General features: G+C 45.4%; 3 protein-coding genes across 3 annotated transcripts in view; 1 reads left to right on the top strand and 2 right to left on the bottom strand.

The window, feature by feature from the left end:
- The window catches only part of LOC144390310 (dual specificity calcium/calmodulin-dependent 3',5'-cyclic nucleotide phosphodiesterase 1C-like), a 442,515-nt gene that overhangs the window by 119,403 nt on the left and 302,426 nt on the right, over positions 1-20,686 (top strand). The window lies entirely within an intron of this gene.
- LOC120813551 (protein NLRC3-like) overlaps positions 1-20,686 on the bottom strand; it is a 238,354-nt gene that overhangs the window by 75,610 nt on the left and 142,058 nt on the right. The gene's annotated exons all lie outside the window — the stretch shown is intronic.
- On the bottom strand, positions 10,941-19,467 carry LOC144390323 (uncharacterized). Its single transcript, XM_078096832.1, has 5 exons — positions 18,747-19,467; positions 13,913-14,237; positions 13,424-13,537; positions 11,379-11,457; positions 10,941-11,225 (listed from the first exon to the last, which is right to left on the bottom strand). The coding sequence occupies exons 2-5, from the start codon at positions 13,978-13,980 to the stop codon at positions 10,974-10,976; spliced, it is 513 nt and encodes a 170-aa protein (XP_077952958.1). The 5' UTR covers positions 13,981-14,237; positions 18,747-19,467; the 3' UTR covers positions 10,941-10,973.

Genomic DNA, 20,686 nt, shown 5'->3' with positions numbered 1-20,686 from the left:
TTCATTGACTTCATGGTGGAACCAACATTTACAGTGCTGACAGAAATGATGGAGAAAACTGTGACTCCGCTTGCTGAGGAGGCATCGCGATCTGGAACGGCTGCCTTCAGACGCTGGAGGTGACAAACAGAAGATTACAAACACTTATTTTAGATGATCCTGTGGTGTAGATCAGCCGTCCCCAACCTGCTCCCGTCTTCCCCTCACGGACCATCGGCTGACGTCCTCATCTCATCAGATCGCTACTACCAAGACAGGAAGTCACAGATAGAAACTAAAACAGACCTTCAAAAGGCCCAATTTCAATTGTTTCAATGTGTCCATTCTGGGCCACCGTAGGAACATGACCACCCCTCCCTAGATAGTTTTAACACTATTAAAAACCAGCATATAGTAAGAATCTATTCAATTTCCACCAACAGATCCCCAATACGCTACACACTGTTTATTTAAGGAAACTAGTACTTTAATACACTATAACCTTAAGCATGAACAGCACAGCTGCATTATCATCTAAACACGCTAGGAAACAATATTTACATCCATTTACATGTCAACACGTTGATGCTTTTACTTTGAAGGGTAATGTTGAAGGCGTTGCTTTGTCCAATAAGAGGCAATGTAAGCAATAAACCAATGTTTCCTCTGTGCTATTGACACAGCAACAGGGCTGTAGAATAAATACAGATATTATGGAGGAAATAGTACAAAAGTCAATAGTACAGCATCTTTAAAAAGGATCAGAGTATTTCATGTCAAAAGAAATAATACAGCGTGTTGAAAGCATCTTTATTTGATGGCCTGTTTAAACATGTACAGTTGTTTCCAATAAAAGTCATTTATTAACATTAGAGCCAAACAATTCTATTTCTGTTAAAGTAACACATGGAGTAAATGTTGTAAACGACATTATAGGGAATAAAAACACAAGTAACGCATTTTCAATATTTCCTTGAGAGGTTTGCTGAACCATTAAAAAGCTTCTTGTTCAAAACAAACCTGATTATGTGAAATTAGATTTGATTTCACTCAACAGATTTAGAAAGATTTGAATTTAAAATGGGCTCAAAAAGAATTACACATTCATATTTTCCTTCTTCACCTTGTTTTTATTATTGCTGATGAAGCGCACACACACATAAGGACACATTTGTCTCATATGGGGGGACAGATGAAAGAGCGTCTTATAAAATGTCTTCTTGAACACATAAAGATGAAGATTAAAGCCTAATTAGGAGCCAATATCTAAATGATCATCTATTGATTGAAGGAGCACAGCAGCATTAAGCTGAGCTCTTTCACACTTCCATCTGAGTCCCAGAGAGCTGTGGACCCCCCAGAGTCCAGACCAGCTCAGGTACCCCTCACCTGCTCCACCTGCATCTACACCCACATGAACCACCATCAGCTGTACAGACTGAACTATGTGGTGAGCAGAGAGGAAGGTTCTCCACCAGGAGGAGACTCTCCCTCCTGAAGAGGACACAGAGACACTGAGGAACCAGAACCAAGCAAGAACCCAGGATAAAGAGGTTCAGTGAATGTGGTGCTGAAGGTGTGGAGGTGGATCAGTGTGTCAGAGGAGACTCTGTAGAAGGACAGAGAGCCAGCAGGACAGTCCACATACACTGCTACTCTACCAGAGGAGGAGGAGGAGGAGGAGGAGGAGGAGGAGGTGATGGGTGTTACTGTCTCATTGTGACGGACATAGTAACCTTCATATGAGCATCTCAGACTCCAGGACTGATCATTGTATCCAAACAAACAGTCTCTACTGTTTCCTTTCCTCCTGATTCCTCTGTAACTCACTGATACATTAACGTATCCTCTCCACTCGACCTCCCAGTAACAGCGACCAGTCAGACCAGTTCTACACAACAGCTGAGACCAGGAGTCAAATCTGTCTGGATGATCAGGATATGACTGATCCTCCTTCACAAGTGTCACCTTCCTGTTGTTGTCAGACAGTTTGAGTTGTGTGTTTACTGTGTTTGTGTCGATTGTGAGTTCACAGGAATCTGATGAGAGAACAAGACACAATACAGCTGCAGTTATTAATCATGTGTTCATCTACTGACACGTTGATGATGACATCACAGAGGTGAATGAGTGATGTCACAGTGTGAAGATGGTTGAATCTTCATGAATCAAAGCACACTTACACTTCCTCAGACCTGGTCTCAACCATCGGACTCCATCAGGCTCCACCCTGAAAGGAGGAGGGGGGTCAGAGCAGCATGGAGACATGGACATTACATCACTCTCACACACAGCTTTGTCCTTCATGTCCACATGGAGCACCTCTTCTTCTTCTACCACTACTTACAGACGACCACAGACTGTCAGTCAGGCGTCACACAGCGACGAGGTGCTGGAATATATTCACGAAGAAGATGAATGGATAACAAATAAGAAATGGACCTGTCACTGTACTTTCACCAGATGTGAATTCAAACGGGAGAAATGACGTCATGCTACAGATCAAGCTTCATGGGACGTGTGCAAAGGAACATTCACATTAAACTGTTTCATAAAGATAAAGCAGATACAGACCATTCAGTATTCACACAATGTGCATGTTTCCATGTTGTCCCCATTTGTGGACAATGTCTCTCCCTGTGGTTCGCTGGAGTCCCAAAACTTTACAAATGGCTTTGTCACCTTTTCCACACTGATGGATCTCAATGACTTTGTTCCTCATTTGTTCCTGAATGTCTTTGGATCGCAGCCTGATGTCTCGCTTGTGAGGATCTTGTGGTCTACTTCACTTTGTCAGGCAGCTCCTATTTAAGTGATTTCTAGATTGAGAACGGCTGTGGCTGGAGAAATGGAACTGGGCTTTCCAAAGATGTGATGAACCTCACTTCATTTATGTTATCACTTTTTCACACAGGGCCATTTAGGTTTGGATTCTTTTCTCCCCTTAATGATACAAACTGCATTTTGTGTTTACTTGCGTTATCTGTGTCTAATATTTACATTAGTTTGATGATCTGAAACATTTAAGTGTGACATGCAGGCATGAAAACGGGTCACGGGTGAAAAGGTGAGAAGGATGTTTCCCCTCTAGGGGTTTTCAGCTGGTTTTGTCCCAGGGACCAACATTCTGAATAGAAAGTCACTGGCCTGTAACCGCCCCCCCACATATTCCGCCTGTAGCACTTGTCAGTGGAATCTCTTCCATATTCTTCTGGATTTTCAAGTGACTGAATGTCTTCAGCTGGACGCATCGGTCTTAATGTGCCGGTAATGATGGTAAATGATGCTTGTAGCTGGTTGTCATCTACGCTCCACTACGGTTACATAAAGGTGGCGTTTGTGTTTTCACAACGTTTTATCTCATAATTTAGACTTTCTATCCCCTTTCTTCAGTGCGGAAATGGGCTTCTATAGTTGTGTGAATGCATCACTCCAGCCAATCCAAAGACGGGGTTTGTAACCAATCAGGTGTAGAGACCATGGTGACTGGCTCCGCCCCCTGCACAGCGAGCGCGTAGAAAACTCCTTCGAGCGCGAGCAGAGATTCTCCTCGCGAGCAACGAAGTTCACGTTCGAAAGTCCGTCTCACGAGAGACATTTATTTATTTATTTGTTTATTTATTTATTTATTTGCTCGCGGATGTTTGATTTACGCATCAACCTGATTTGCGCTCTGGAATTTTGGCAGTGATTTGCTGCCATACCCCCCCCCCCCAAAAAAGGTGAGGGATTTTCATGCCTGAACATGAAAGAAATGAGGAATCAGGAAGGCAGCAAACACTTTATCACACAACTGTAACACATAAAAGCAGAAGCCATTTTCCAGTGAGGCTGAATGAGGCGAGTCGGAGGACGTCCACGTTGTCCCATTGATCAGGTGGACTGCAGTGTCTCCCCGTTGTACTACTTCATGGGGGGGCACCCCTGTTATAATGATGGAAACACTGAACTGGCTTCGGTCGCTTATCAAAACATCGGCCAAATAAGCCGTTTTTCAGACTTTATGAGCAAATACAGAATCCCTTTGTGTTCATTTCTAAAGCCGCATAAAGACACACGTGACTTTATTTAAGGCGCTGCGCTACTTGCAAGTCGCTGTGTTGTGGCAGATTCTCCATAAAAGTAGAAAACAACAAACTCATGGTCATGAAGGTCCTCATGTAACGTTACATGGAATCTGCATGAGGAGGAGGAGGAGGGTCCATGTCGCTAAATACCAACTGAGATCGGCTTGTGGCTTCTGACAAAGGATCCTTCCACCGACCACTTTTCACACCCGCCGTCGCTCTGATCTGCAGGCGCATGGCGGAGAAAACCAATCGGGTGTCTGGATGCTAAATGTTCATACTTCTGTTGGGCCTCCACCCTGCTAATGAACCTCACCACGTGTTTCTTCACTGAGGACAAAGGAAGAACACAAACATATAGGGGTCCCCCGTGGCCTGATGCCAGGGGCTGATAACAGGACCCCTGCAGCTCTCCAGACCCCCTTGGCCATAAAAAGAGGACGTACCAAAGAACACCGAGCGCTCCCAATGGCCGAGGACAGTGACATTTATTTATGGACCTCAAGTTCATAAGAAGAGATTGCGCCAAAGGATCGATCTCTTTCGCCTGACTTCCCGTTAGTGACAGATCGAGACAACACAACGTTGTTTGGTTTCTTTTCTTTCCCTCCAATTCCCAAGTTTCAGTCTTAATCTCGCTGGACGAACTCAAGACTCGCGCTCCACTACGTCCCGCTTCCTTTTCCCTTTTGATTTCATTCCTGTTGACTCCAGAGGACCGGAGAGACAGCTGCTCTCTGACCCCCCGCCGCCTCTGTTCCCAACGAGAAGTTCGGACCCCACGGCCGAAATCGCCTTCATCCACTGAGTTTCCCTACGCGGAGCTCAACTGTCCTCAGTCAGCTGGAAGCTGATGACCAACGTCCATCAAACAGTAACACTGGTTTTCTGGGCAGACTAATTTAGCGCGTTGATATGAACTTGATGTTTATTTGATTTGTTCAGTCATAACGTGGTACGATAGAGTCCGGATCAACGAATCCGCTACCTTTGATTTATGTTTGAATGTGTACCTGCAAATGTCGTAATGTCCCCTGTTGATCTGATGCTGTGATACGTTTGCTGTAAGAGAGTGAAAGCGCCAACTGTGTTACGCTGTTGAATGATGTCTCATGGTCAGAATAGTTCCTTATTTTCTTTTCTTTTCCCGGGTCTCCGCCGTGAGATCCGTTTGCCTGTGGTTTCATTTCGTATCGCCAGCCACATTGTTGGTTCTGTAACTGCACACACATGGATCCGACCATCCTGATTCACGTTGCTGATCTACGTTCCGCTGGTCGCGGGACAGAATCTCCTCGCGCCGCATCTAAGTATCCCCCCCCTCCTTCGTCCAAGCCGTAGTCCCTAGCAACAGATAGCGTTGCCATAGCAGTGCAACTGTCGTCTTCCTCGTTGCTTTAATACAGGGGTGTCCAAAGTATGGCCCCCGGGCCAACTGCGGCCCGGGATCCATTTTTTATTGGTCCGCAGCAAATTATAAAAATAGAATGGAATGTGGCCCACACATGAAACTTGCCCTTGACTGTATTGTAGTTCTTAGTTTGACCAGTAGGTGGAGCTACTCACTAGCTGCAGTCCTAATGCAGCTTTTCCACAAAAAAAATGTTTGAATAAAAAATTTCCGCGACGACAAAATGGCAGAAGCAAAGAAACGCAAGATAGCAAGTGAATGCAGATTTCAAACACGGTGGGAAAATGAATATTTCTTCAAAGAAGTCAAGGAGAAGTGTGTCTGTTTGATTTGCAATGAAACGGTTGCAGTGATGAAAGAGTCCAATGTACGACGACACTACGAAACCAAGCATCCGACCTTCACGTCCTACACTGCTGCTGAGCGAGAGGACAAAGTCCAGCACATGGCAGCTAACCTGCAGGCTCAACAACAGTACTTTTACCCTGCTAACAACACACAAGAAAACGCTACAATAGCTAGCTATGAGGTAGCTCAACTCATAGCGCGCCGCGGGAAAGCTTTCTCAGACGCTGACTTGGTTAAACAGTGCCTCATTAAAGTCGCTGGAATAATGTGCCCGGAAAAGATGCAGGAATTCAACAACGTGAGCATGTCCACAAACACAATTGTGCGTTGAATGGAAGACTTGTCAGCTAACATACAGAATCAAGTGTCACATAAAGCTTGTGCTTTTGACTTTTACTCCATTGCAAGTGATGAAAGATGCAACAGACGCCGCACAACTGTTCATTTCTTTGAGGGGAGTTGACGATAACTTTTGCATCACGGAGGAGCTGCTTGATCTTCAGAGTCTAAAGGGCACAACAACGGGTGAGGACATTTTTGAAGCCGCGTCAGGTGCAATTGACAAGATGGAACTTAAATGGGACGAGCTGTGTGGAGTTGCAACGGACGGGGCTCCCGCTATGACAGGCGAGCCCAAAGGAATGGCATCTATGGTGTGCGCCAAGGTGCCAGAGAGTGGAGGCGAGGCTGTAAAATTGCACTGTATCATCCACCAAGAAGCTCTCTGTGCCAAGACAGTCCAGCTTGGCGATGTGATGACCACAGTTGTGAAAACTGTCAACATAATTCGAGCACGAGGGCTCTACCACAGAGAACTAAGCTTTCCTATCTGATGTCGATGCTGAATACGGGGACGTACTCTATCATTGTGACGTGCGCTGGCTTAGTCGCGGCTCCGTGCTGAAGCGGTTTTATTCCCTTATTGCCTTTCTAGTTGATCTTACTGGTCATCTGAACTCACTGAACAAGAGCCTACAAGGCAAAGACCAGCTTGTACCACAACTTTCTGTGCGAAGCTTCGTCTTTTTGAGACACAACTACGCAACTTCAACCTTGCGCACTTCCCTACGCTGTCCGAAATCAAACGTGCTCATCCAAAGGCCGACCTCTCTGCTAAAAAGGGGAAATATGTTTCTGTGATCACAACTCTTATGACACAATTCAATCAGCGCTTCCAAGATGTTTCTGTCATTGAGAAAGAAATCAAGCTGTTCTCAACTCCCTTCCTGCTGGATGCAGAAGAAGTGGAATAGAGTCTGCAATTACAACTCATCGAGATGCAGCTCCTCTCCCTACCCGACTTCTACCGGAGCTTGGAAAAGGCCAAGTTTCCTCTGATGCGACGCCACGCAAAAAGAATGACCAGTCTGTTTAGCACAACATACATATGCGAGCAAACATTTTCTCTCCCTTTTGGTTAATGGAGAGATGTGATTTATGCATATTTATGCAGTTTTTTTTCTTTAAGTTTATTCAATTATCAAGCATATTTTACCTACATTTGATTGATTTTATTTGAAAATAGATAAATGAAAACCCAAACATAGAAATATGTGATGTATGCAGTTTTTTCTGTCAGTATAATAAATTATCAAGCATCATTTACCTACATTTGATTGATTGATTTGTATTACTGTTAATACACTAGAGGTGATATACCTTAACTTTAGTGAGCGGCTCAACCTTTCGCATATTTTTCTGTCTGTGGCCCTCAGTGAAAAAAGTTTGGACCCCCCTGCTTTAATACGTGGAACACTTCCTGCATTTCGCTCTCGCTCGCCCCTCGCGTCCAGTAGTCTACACTGTTTAACGTTCCCGTCTTCCTCGGTGGTTTGATTTAACGGTCTCACTTCCGCCCCGCTGCTCTCGCTGCGGAACCGTCTCTCAGTGCAAAGCACCAAAAGCAGGTGAAGCTGAACCCCTTTAAAACACCAAACGTTCCTCCTGTGATGATCCATCAAGACGCTTTGAACAGATTGTTTCTCTGACTGTTTGTCTCTTAATAATAATGTCTGGACTAAAGGACAAACACACACCGGAGGCAGAGGACCATCATCTAAACATCCAAGTGTTGTTTGAGTTGTTAAGAGCCCACAAACCTGCAGCGTGACCACGTTGACTCATATCAACCCACCATGATGCCGTCAACGTGTCAGGAGACACTGTCCTCTCTTATAACGTGGAGACAAGACAAAGCTCCAGAGAAACAAGGCTTTCATCACCTTCCTCCCTGTTCAGGCTCATCCTGGCTACTGTTCCTCAATACTTCTGTCTGTGTTGATGGCCTCATGTGGGACACAAACAGTTTGATGAGTCTCTGGTAGTTTGAGGTCAGCTTGGTGTGTCAGGGTCTTATTAACCAGGCTGACAGTGGGACAGAGAAAAGGTTTCCAGCTCTACCTCCTCTACCAGACTGATGGTCTGTGGCTGCAGCCTCTTCATACCTGAGAGTCTCCAGTCTCCAGTGAGGATCCTCTAGTCCAGCAGACAGCAGCTTCACTCCTGAGTCTCCTGGATGATTGTAGCTCAGGTCCAGCTCTCTCAGATGGGAGGGGTTGGAGCTCAGAGCTGAGGCCAGAGAAGCACAACCTTCCTCTTTGATCAGACAGCCTGACAGCCTGCAGACACACAGAATAAGACACATGTCACATGATCTGAGGGAGCTGTGAGGGCTGGAAGGTCACTGCAGTACTGAGATACTATCAGGTACAGAGGGGTCACATTCACATGGTTACTGACTGGTTTCCAGTCACAACTAAACACCCACTAATGTACATCAACAACCTGATAACATTACTACTAACTCTATAATGTCAAATATTTACATTGGAAAAATGTAAAAAGAAAGAAACACATTTACCTGAAAATATTTGGAAAATACATTTTTGATTTAAATCATGGAAGCAGAAAGAATCTTATGAAAGTCATTAATGTACCATGGATGTAAATAAAGACACCAAGTGGAGTTTAATTGAATCCTGACCTGAGAGTCTCCAGTTCACAGTGTGGACTCTTCAGTCCAGCAGAAAGCAGCTTCACTCCTGAATCCTGCAGGTGGTTGTTACTCAGATCCAGCTCTCTCAGACTAGAGGACTGGGAGCTGAGAACTGAGGACAGAGCGTCACAGCTTCTCTCTGAGAGGTTACATTCACTCAGTCTGAAGAGAAGGATGAAGAAGAAGCAGTAAGTATAAAAGATGGCAGCATATTTAAGTTCTGATGTATGAATCTAACTCTCTCTTTACTTACAGAACTTTGTTGGAGGCTTTGACCACTGGCAGCAGCCTCAGAAGAGCCTCCTCTGAAGCAGAGTATTTCTTCAGGTCAAACACCTCCAGATCTTCTTCTGATGACAGTAAGATGAAGACCAGAGCTGACCACTGAGAAGGAGACAGTTCTTCTGTGGAGAGACGTCCTGATCTAAGGGACTGTTGGATCTCCTCCACTAGAGAACCATCATTCAGTTCATTCAGACAGTGGAACAGATTAATGCTTTTCTCTGGAGACACATCCTCATTGATCTTCACCTTGATGTACTGGACTGTCTCCTGATTGGTCTGTGAGCGACTTCCTGTCTGTGTCAGCAGACCTCGTAGGAGAGTCTGATTAGTCTCCAGGGAAAGACCCAGGAGGAAGCGGAGGAACAAGTCCAGGTGTCCATTAGGACTCTGTAAGGCCTCGTCCACAGCACTCTGGTAGAGACACTTTGGGTCAGGATTGACTCTAAAGACTTTAGACACCAGGGAGGTTGTTTGTTGTTCTGACAGCAGATTGACACCAGAGCTGAAGAAGGTCAGATGGACATAAAGACCAGCCAGAAACTCCTGAACACTCAGATGGACGAAGCAGAACACCTTGTCCTGGTACAGTCCTCTCTCCTCTCTAAAGATCTGAGTGAACACTCCTGAGTACACTGAGGCTGCTCTGATATCGATGCCACACTCTGTCAGGTCGGATTCATAGAAGATCAGGTTGCCTTTCTGCAGCTGATCAAAGGACAGTTTTCCCAGAGACTCGATCATCTTCCTGCTCTCTGGACTCCAGTGTGGATCCGTCTCAGCTCCTCCATCGTACTTGACCTTCTTCACTTTGGACTGAACCACCAGGAAGTGGATGTACATCTCAGTCAGGGTTTTGGGCAGCTCTCCTCCCTCTCTGGTCTTCAACACCTCCTCCAGAACTGTAGCAGTGATCCAGCAGAAGACTGGGATGTGGCACATGATGTGGAGGCTTCGCGAGGTCTTGATGTGAGAGATGATCCTGCTGGCCTGCTTCTTGTCTCTGAACCTCTTCCTGAAGTGCTCCTCCTTCTGGGGGTCGGTGAACCCTCTGACCTCTGTCACCATGCCAACACACTCAGGAGGGATTTGATTGGCTGCTGCAGGTCGTGTGGTGATCCAGAGGCGAGCAGAGGGAAGCAGCTTCCCCCTGATGAGGTTTGTGAGGAGCACATCCACTGAGGCCGACTCTGTGACATCAGTCAGGATCTCATTGTTGTGGAAGTCCAGAGGAAGTCGACACTCATCCAGACCGTCAAAGATGAACACAACCTGGAACTCTTCAAACCTGGAGATTCCTGCTGCTCTGGTTTCACTGAAGAAATGATGAACAAGTCCCACCAAGCTGAACTTCTTCCCTCTCAGCACATTCAGCTCTCTGAAGGTGAATGGAAATGTGAACTGTATGTCCTGGTGGTCTTTGTCTTCAGCCCAGTCCAGAGTGAACTTCTGTGTTAAGACTGTTTTCCCAATGCCAGCCACTCCCTTAGTCATCACGGTTCTGATTGGTTCCTCTCCTCCAGCTGAGGCTTTGAGGAGGTCTTCTAGTCTGATGGTTGTTTCTGGTCTGGCTGGTCTTCTGGATGCTGTTTCAATCTGTCTGACCTCATGTTCTTCATTGACCTCTGCAGTCCCTCCCTCTGTGATGTAGAGCTCTGTGTAGATCTCATTCAGAAGGGTTGGGTTTCCTGCTTTAGCGATCCCCTCAAAGACAAACTGGAACTTCTTCTTCAGGTTGGATTTGAGTTCACGCTGACAATCTGTAGGAAGAAGTCCTGAATGAAGACAACAAAGAAGATCAATGAGTCACATAATAGATTTCATCATGTCCTTTCCTCAGAGAATGACTATGAATATATTCTGTTCATCTCTGGAGACATTAGTGAAGGTCTCATTTATCAGCATGGTAAGTCTGTAGAGAAATCCTCTTACTGCTCTGCAGACGCTCAGCCAGCTCCTCCTGCTTCATTCTCCTCAGGAAGTGCACTGAGATCTTCACAAAGGCCTCTCTGCTCCTCCTCTGCTCTTCATCCAGCTCCTTCTCATCCTCCTTCTCTAAGCATTCTGGGTAATCTGAACTCACAACCTTCTGGATCTTCTTCAGCTCGTTCTTCACAAAAGTGAGGATGTTCTCCTCCAGCAGCTGGAACAGAACATTCTATGAATGACACCAACTAGAACATGGAAGCCACCATCAGGTCCTTGTTGGACAGACGGACAATCCACTGGTCTACAAAGTGCAGCGTGGGGATGATGGTGAACTGAGAGATGTTAAAGTAGTTGTACATGTACACACCATGAAGATGGAGTCCAGGTGTGTTTGATGCTGCTGGGCAGACGGACCTGTGGGAACCTCTGAGCTCTCCTGGTCCTCTCTGTGGAGGAACATGAACCATCAGCTCACATGGTGTTTGGACCATCAACACCAATACAACATTAGTTAAAGATATTGGCTTCTGTCATGATGGATCATGATGGAAACCAGATGCTGAAGACTGTCGATGATGACGGACAGTTTATTAGTTGAGTGACAGTTAGTCATCAGTTTCATCTGGTTTTAGTTCTTACTGTGGGTCATAAAAACAACGTCTGCAGACCTCTGCATCTGGTACAAAGTCCTATGGAACTACTCCAAACCTCTTTAGTCCGTCCCCTGACCTCTAGAAGTCTCCTTAGATCTTCTGAAACTAGTCTTTGGACCTTTTCACAGAGTCTACTGACGATACTTTGTCCAAACCTCTGCATGGAGTCCAGAGACCACGTCAGCTGGTCCACAGAGCACTGAGTTTATTCCAATCACATGTTCAGTCCCAGTCATCTGTCTCCAGAAACCTGCAGCTGTCTCCAGATGTGACCTCTGCTGATCCTGATGTGGAGGAACTAGCTCACATTGTGTTTACATCTGAGGATGTTTACAGTTAATGATTCACACTTAAACTCACACAGACCAGTTAGACGATGGATGTCTAACTCAAGGCCCGAGGGCCAAATCTGGTCTGCGGGGGGTCCAGTGCAGCCCGCTGGATGACTTTACTATTGTGAGAATTACAGAAAGACACAAATAGCTTTTCTATAAAAGTAGCTGCTATTCCTAATCAGTCCACTGGGGGTCGCACTCTGTGAGTGAGCGCATGTGTTAGACCAGGGGGACCAGGGGCCTCATTTATAAAAGCTTGCGTAGGATTTGCTCCAGAAGTGTCGTACGGATGAAACGTAGGACGTGCGTACGCACAGAAACATTCAGACTTATAAAACGTCCTACGCAGTTTTCCCTTAATAAATCACAATCACTTCTAAATGCAGCGCAGCTTTTGCGGCTTCATGTCACGCCCATAGTTGCCCATATATAGTCTGTGGAACGCCCACAAATTAATATTCATCGTTTGCAAAATCATGACAAACACTAAGAGGAAAACGAAGAAACGTAACTTCACTCAGTGTGAAGTGGAAATGATCATTGGGAGGTGGGAAGGAGAAGTAAGATGCTCTTTGGAGGACACAGTGTGGACATCACTGATGCCAACAAGGCACCTGAGGGGCAAAAGGTTGCAGAGCAACGCTGCAGCCTCACGACCTCGGACCCAAATAAAGAAAAACTGGTCTGACATCAAAGTTGATGCAAAAAAGCGTTTAGCGCGCCATCGCCAAAGTGTGTCCCCACGGGGGGGAAGGGACACCGGAGCTGTCCCCTCCCGATGAGAGACTGGCGGCAGTGATTGGGGATCGGGGACAGGGTCTGGGCCAACATCGGCGTCAGGGGGTCGAGGCGCGTTTGGAAGCTTTGCCACATCATGTAGCACAGCACACGCAGCACGATGTTTCACACCTTTTCAGGAGTAAACAACAACCTCCCTCCAGTGCAGTCGAGGCAGCGCCATCTGCCCTTAAACAGGCCGATGGTGCGCTGCACTACAGCGCCAATCCTTCCATGTGCCACGTCTTCTAAGAGCGAAGATCAGCCATCAGCGTCATTACGCATTGTGACGGCATCATGGCGTTTTATTACCGTCCATCTGATTGCATCTGACAAGCAACAGCTGTGTTTAGAGGATGAATTTAACAACATGCCGATATTATTGCAGAACATATTACCACCTTTATTATATAACCAGATGTGAGCTCTGCTGATCCTGATGTGGAGGAACTAGCTCACATTGTGTTTACATCTGAGGATGTTTACAGTTAATGATTCACACTTAAACACACACAGACCAGTTAGATGAAGATAATGAGTTCTGTCATGATGGATCGTCATGGAAACAACACGTTAAACACTGAACAAACATTTATGTAATTCATGACTGAGGATCAGAACAGTTCTTCATCTGTTTAAGAACTTACTCTGGGTCATAAGAACGGCGTCCATCTTTGAAGTTAATCCGATGACCCATAGACCGATCACTCTTCATGGACAAACATCTGGGTTCAGGAGACTTTCCTCTCTGCTGATGTGAACTGAAAGAAACACTGAGATTACATCATCACATCATCATCTAATCATGAAGCATCAGCTCACATGGTGTCCGTCCTCACAGAGACCAAAACAAGGTAAAGGTCCATGACGTGAGGTCTGGATGTGGACCACATGACTCCCTGTAGTGGTCTAGGTCTACTGGTCCTGCTGGTCCCACTGAGAATCAACAGCTCAGTCTTTCAGCTCACTGTTTTCTTCACCAGTCAGTTTGGTTTTGTCCCAACAGGTCTCACCAAGTCCTCCATGGAGCTCTCCCTCCCTCACTGGACACTGCTGAAGGGCCCTGGAGCAAGAAACCCAGAACCTCCACCAGAGAGTCTGGTAGAAACACCTCATCATCAGCCTGAGACCCTCACCTTGCATCAACAGAGGGACCAACATCTTTGAATTTTTGAGGATGATCCATAGACCGGTTACTCTTCATGGACACACAGCTGGGTCCAGGTCCAGGTCCTGGTCTCTGATGGATCCTGGTCACACATGTAGAAGCAGAGTCAGTGAGTCAGAGACGTTGGGACATGGAGACGAGTGGAGGACAGTTGGAGATGGTCCTCTCACCTCTGAGCTTTGGTCTGGCTGTCATGTTCCCCACACAGAGGGGCTTCAGAGGGAGGGACTCCGTCCTCTGGGTCCTCAGCCTGATTCATAGCAGAGTCCACACCTTCACACCTTCACACCAACCTGCTGGCAGAGCTCACACATTATTATCTTCATCAGGACAAACACACAGAGCTCATTCACCTCAACACTAAAACTCTCATGGGACACTTTGTGTTGTTGTCTTGAGACAACGTGTCAAGAGACGTCATTTTAAATTCTCATCCTATAAATGTCGAGTTTCTTTTAAGCGCTTTCCTTTGGCAGGAGGCAGCGGCCCATCAGGACGTTATTTATGTTAAATCACTATATAGGCTACTAAAACTCAGCATGCAGAATGACATGAAAAAGTTACGAAAGTGAGTGTCAACAGGAAACGCAGCAAAATCTGGACACATGTCAATGACATTGATCCATCTAATGCAGAATGTAGAGTCTGCAAGACTAAAATCTCTATCTTCTCCAAAACAGGGCAGATAATTTCAGAGAGAAGAAACAGGATCAGCCCCTCAAAGCGGAGCCACTTGGTCTCAATGTAAATCTTCCCTGAAGGACAAAACTCTGCATGCTGATTGTTTTTTCTTTTTGTTTTACACATTTTAATTTATATTTTGTTGTGTGATTCTGTAAGCTTCTGTATGTTGTTTCACTTTAAATTTGTTAAGTATTAAAAAGTTTAAAACAATTAAAAGTGAGTTAAGTTTATTTGTAAATAGTTAAACGTTTGTTTTTGCACTAATTTATTTTTTATCACTCTGTAGAGTGAATAAATAATAGTGTATTTATATAAAAACATTTGACAGTGTTTTTTTAAATTAGTAATTCATATTGCGCATAATTTTACATTATTGTTGGTGATAAATTAATTTAAGCACCAAAAAAATCAGAGGAGCCATTTGGGAGCCGAAAGAGCCGATTCTCTAAAAAGAGGCGTAATTCCCATCACTACCGGGTAAAAGAGGACGTCTGCTTTGTCTCAGACTTCTGGCCCTGATCTGCTTAGAGGGCGTGGCATCACGTGAGGGGCGTGTCCTCAACTGTGTTGCTTTCAGGAAACGTCGGCACTGTGAGAACTATGAATCCACACTTTCTATCCACCATGTTCTATTTCAACTTTGATAAACACGACCTTTTTAAACAGATGTGAGGAAAGAGAAGAACGTTTAATCTCACAGAACCAAAACACGTGATGGTGGGCTCGACATGTGGACGTAAAACCGGACCAGAACCAGTACCGGTGTTACGTGCCTACTGGTTTTTGAACCTACTGGTTTGTCTACGTTGTTTGTTTCCCTCTACAGCGGCAGATGTTTTCCGCCTCAGTCACCTGATTCGTCACACCTTCGCAAACATATTGCTGAAAATGTTCAAAAGTCATCACATATCCATTGCAGCGATTACGATCGTATAAGTGAGCACTACGTCACTGCCACGTATGAAGAAATACATTGAAGAAAATAAATTTATTAAAAGATCGCCGCAACCTGGATTCGATCCCCCGCGAGCAAAATGACAAAACGTCACAAGACGGACGCGTTACGCCGTCGGCCCCTCGAGCTCACTGATGTCGCCGCTGTTTCCTGTACCTATCATCACATTGTACATCGGCAGTGGCTAGAAAACCATTTGGTTCAGAGGGAACCAAGACAACTGGTTTTGGTGGCGTATCGTTCAACTCTCCCAAACATGTGTATCGATACTTTTTCGCGAGGCTGCAGCTTCCACCACCGACACATTTGGACAAAAGGGGGGATTCTGCTCGGACGGTCATCGTGCATCACAGCCACTTAAGAACCTCATTTAAGAAAATATAGATTAAAATATATTTTAATGAAAGATCGCCACAACCTGGATTCGAACCGTGTCGAACAAAATAACAAAGTTTCGGGACGTCTGCTCTAAGCGGTGGGCCACTCGAGCTTGATAATTGATGTTGAAAATTTCCTTATTATTTTATTAAATTGTATACAGTTGTAAACCTCTTGGTTCAAGGTGGACCAAGACAACTGGTTTTTGATGGCGTGTTGTGGAACACTTCCAAACATGTGTGTTGGTGCTTTTTTGCGATGCTTGATACAGTTATTTACACATTACACCCACACCGTTAAAAAATGTGCTTTACAGACGTGAAATCCGAAAATACTTCGGGGATTAAGCAATCACGTTAATTAGCAACATCAGTATGGGAGAATTGCAAAGTTGGTGCGACCTCTGCTCAGTAGAAATATATCTTGAAAAGCTTTTGAACAAAAAGAGCACCGATGGACCCTCCCAAAGTGAACGATTTTTTTTGTCATATGCATTTAGATGTTATTGAGAAAGTAATCAGACTTGTGTGCTAGAAAACCTGACAGAACTATGTAGAGAATGTGGGGATGCACAGCAAAGTCCAGGGACAAAGGTCATAGGCAAGATTAAACTGACAGTTCTGTAATCTTACAAATATAATATATTACTCGTCAATGCTTCTTCTCAGATCCAGTGTACAACATCTGAACATCTCCTTCCCATTGGCAAAACTGAGACAATCCAATCAACAAGGGTGCTAATGAACGTTTGAACGTTTGAACGAATGCGTTTCCTCCGAGCGACCACCCCCCCGATACGTCTCACCTCTGATAATCATCTTGCTGAAAACATGGTGTCCTAAAACATTAGTCTTATCCGGGTGGAATTGAAAGGGTCTAAATACAGATAAGTCTAACATTACAAACAGGGAGATAAGTCATATTGTAAACGTAATAATACGGTGGAAATTTGCCATCACTGCTCCCACTGTCCACTCTGCACCTACTGCATGCCAGCCTCAGTCTTTGTGCTTTGTGTCCTCACAGGTCACCATGGATCATGGGTCTGTCTGGACCCTGGTCTTGCCTCTGTGGTTCTGTGCATTGACTGTTTTGTAGCTCTTATGATGATCATTCTGTACATCTATTGCACTTCTGTCCATCTTGGGAGGAGGATCCCTCCGGGTTTGCTCTCCCACAGGTTTCTTCCTCTTTTCTCTGTTAAAAGGGTTTTAGGGGAATTTTTCCTGTTTCGATGTGAGAGTCCTGGGACAGAGGATGTCGTAAAGCCCTCTAATGCTAAAATTTGTTTTTGGGATGGACAAAATAAATGTAATCCAATTATAATTGCTCCTGAGTTTTTGCTCTTGTAGATATTCAGGCATGGTGATTTTTTTATTTGTTGACAAATTGTGAGCCATCAAACAATTACTTATAAGACGATTAAGGCCTTAAGGTTTCTACAAAAACTCTAATCAAGCAGTGTTTACATTGGCTGTAAATCTTGACGTCCATTTCTTCATTTTGTGGATAGAACATTACTAATATTACATCCTTCTGTGCTTAGTGTTAATAATTATTGAGTATTTTCACAGTATAAAGCATCACGAAAAAGCCCCCACAAAGTGTTCAACGATACGCCACCAAAACCAGTTGTCTTGGTTCCCTCTGAACCAAATGGTTTTCTAGCCGCTGCCGATGTACAATGTGATGACAGGTGCAGGAAACGGAAGTGACATCAGTGAGCTCCAGGGGCCGACGGCGTAACGCGTCCGTCTTGTGACGTTTTGCCATTTTGCTCGCGGGGGATCGAATCCAGGTTGCGGCGAACTTTTAATAAATCTATTTTCTTCAATGTATTTCTTCATACGTGGCAGTGACGTAGTGCTCACTTATACGACCGTAATCGCTGCAATGGATATGTGATGACTTTTGAACATTTTCAGCAATATGTTTGCGAAGGTGTGACGAATCAGGTGACTGAGGCGGAAAACATCTGCCGCTGTAGAGGGAAACAAACAACGTAGACAAACCAGTAGGTTCAAAAACCAGTAGGCACGTAACACCGGAGCCACCAGACCAGCTGAGAACCACTGCTTTAAATAGTCGTATTCTGCCCCCTAGTGGTGGAGATGTGAACACGTTTACTCTCCTTAAAGTGTCTCTGAGCACTGAAGCAACACAACAATACTGGAAATAAATATCAGAGCCAACAGCAACGAGTCTGCCACCACAAACTGTGTTATTACCTACAGTAATAAATGTGTTGTTACTATATTAATAACTATATTGCATCAAACAGCGCACAGATGAATGAGTATCTGTGTACGTGGATGAATGTAAATGTGTCTGCGTGTAGTCAACTGCTGTTGTTAACACACGATGACGTTTCATATTCATTCTTCTAATGTTACTCTGCTATATTATAGATATTGTTGCGTCACAGACGGATTTCTATCGTACAAACGTTCTATTGCGTTTTACTGTTAAAATGTGCGCACTTCCGGTTTAGCGGCTGCGCTTCGGTTTCGTTTTAAAAGGAACAAACAAAAAGGGATTTACAGAAAAACAGATCGGTCGTTTTTTCGTGTTTGGATTTGGACAGAAAAGGACATTTACTCCTTTGGTTTGAAGCAAAAAAACTAAAATAAAACGGTGTTATTTCCGTATTTTCGTTTTATTTCCGTATTTTCGTTTTATTTCCGTATTTTTCGTCTAAACGGTAAAGGAACTTTGCGAAGGTTGACGGCCCGTTAACACACAAACACACAGTAAACACACGCTGTGTGCCACGGGACATACTCACACGATGTGAACACTTTAAGACGTTAAAGTGAAGCTTGGTGACTTTCTACGCGTCTCCCGCGCTTCTTCTTCTTCTTCTTCTTCTTCTTCCGGTTTGTGCTGGCGGGTCGCAACCAGCGTCACGTGACCAGGTGCATCGCGCCACCTGCTGGACCGGAGTGTGCAGGTTCAGGGTTTATTGCTCAGCCTGCCGCTGTTACCTGGATCCTACGACCTGGTCCCGTCTCTTCTATGAGACGCATCAGGGGTCTAAAGCAGTCGGGCCCACCCTGCTCCACTGACACGACTCCCTCCACACTCCACTTCCGTCCCCGGTGGACAATTTGAGCCTCCAATCGGTTTCTTTCGTTATTGTATTTTGACCCTTCGTAACGACGCGCTCCACATCTTCAGTTTCGTTGCCATTACGAACAGAGTTGAGTTCAGACCTGTGTGACTGAGTCGTGATATGATGACCTCCTCTCTCCGCGTACAGCAGGGATCCAACATCTCTTCCAGCATCCATAAAAAATGTCATTAATCATAATATTATAGTAATATTACAATTACGTTTGTCCTCTGAATAATAACCATGTCTGTCCTCATCCCTTCATAATGAGAGTCTCTGTCCTCTCCACCAGACCTCCTTGTAGAAACATCTCGTTTTAGCAGCTCCGTTCACCGGAATATGGAGGAGAAACACACAGAAACGGAAGCGAAAAGACTCCGAAGGCTCGTGTTGCTGTAAACGTCTTCCGGATGTAAGTTAGTTCAACGTGAGAGCCGATAAACCGCTACGGTCTCCTGATGAGACAACATGTCCAAAGGGCTCAGAGTGGGATTGTTATCAGACACGTTGGTTCTTCAGGTGATTCCGTGTTGCCGAATAACAGATGAGCTCCGCGTGGTTCACAAAGGCTCTTCTACTTGATGTTAGTGGTGATGTTTGGGCCGGTTAGGCAGCAGCGTTTGTTTAATTCAACCCTTTCTGAACAGAGTTCTGCAGCACACGTCACCGTCAGGCTGAGCGCTTATAAGCAGCTGCTTGGTTTGCCCACGTGGGGGCGCTGTGGCCCACGTGGTCACCGGTTAGTTCTGTGACGTCACATAAGTGCGTTTTAAGTGTTTAAAAGACACTAGAACACAACACACTGAACTAAACCAGAGACGTGTGTGGGACAACGTCCTGTAAGAGGACAACGAGGGAACTCGTGTTGATGTCCAGCAAGGGGACGTTGTCCCTCCAGATGTTAGTCCATCGTGTCCAGAGGCGCTGACGTTCTCAGTGAACTACAAGCAGGAAGTGAACTAATCCCACATGTGCTGCTGCTCGATGACTGAACCCGTTGTTGTGAACAAGAAGAGGCTCTTTAGTCACCAAAGAACAACAGTTACTTCATTATCGTGGCTCCACTGACCTGTGATTGACAGGTGACATCACGTCACTACCTGAGTTAAGACAATGACCTCACTACAAGGCTCACCGCTACTTGAGCTTCTCTGCATGGCCTCAGCGCGCTGCATCGTGCCGCCTTCATTCACGTGTCATTCAACATGATTGACAGCTGTATGAACAGCAGCTGAGGGGCGCGGAGACGTTCCTGCAGCAGGAAGAACGGAGAGAACTCAGAGCACCAGTAAAGGTCTTCAGGGAGCCCCGGTGGTGGAGCTCAGTGGTTCCATTAGCGCCTCGGTCCAGGGGAAGCTTCAGGAGAACGGCTGGTCATGGACGGGTAATAAGCAGCAACAGAAACATACGAGAAGACTGTCCACAGCTGCATCATGAGGGACCTCTGTCCTCGTGTCCCCTGTTGACTGGACGACACGTGGAAGCAGCTGAAGGTCCTGATCTCCACGCTGCTCGTATTAACCTCCCAACGTGGGGCCCTTTCTCAACGACAGGACGCAGAGGACGGACTTGCGTTCTGGGGAGAACAGACTCGGGGGTCCTGACTCACGGGG

The sequence above is a fragment of the Gasterosteus aculeatus genome, chromosome 21 (assembly GCF_964276395.1).
Source record: "Gasterosteus aculeatus chromosome 21, fGasAcu3.hap1.1, whole genome shotgun sequence".
In the NCBI taxonomy this organism is placed as follows: Eukaryota; Metazoa; Chordata; class Actinopteri; order Perciformes; family Gasterosteidae; genus Gasterosteus; species Gasterosteus aculeatus.
Note: the sequence above shows the minus strand (reverse complement) of the source record. Positions and strands in the feature narration are given on the sequence as shown.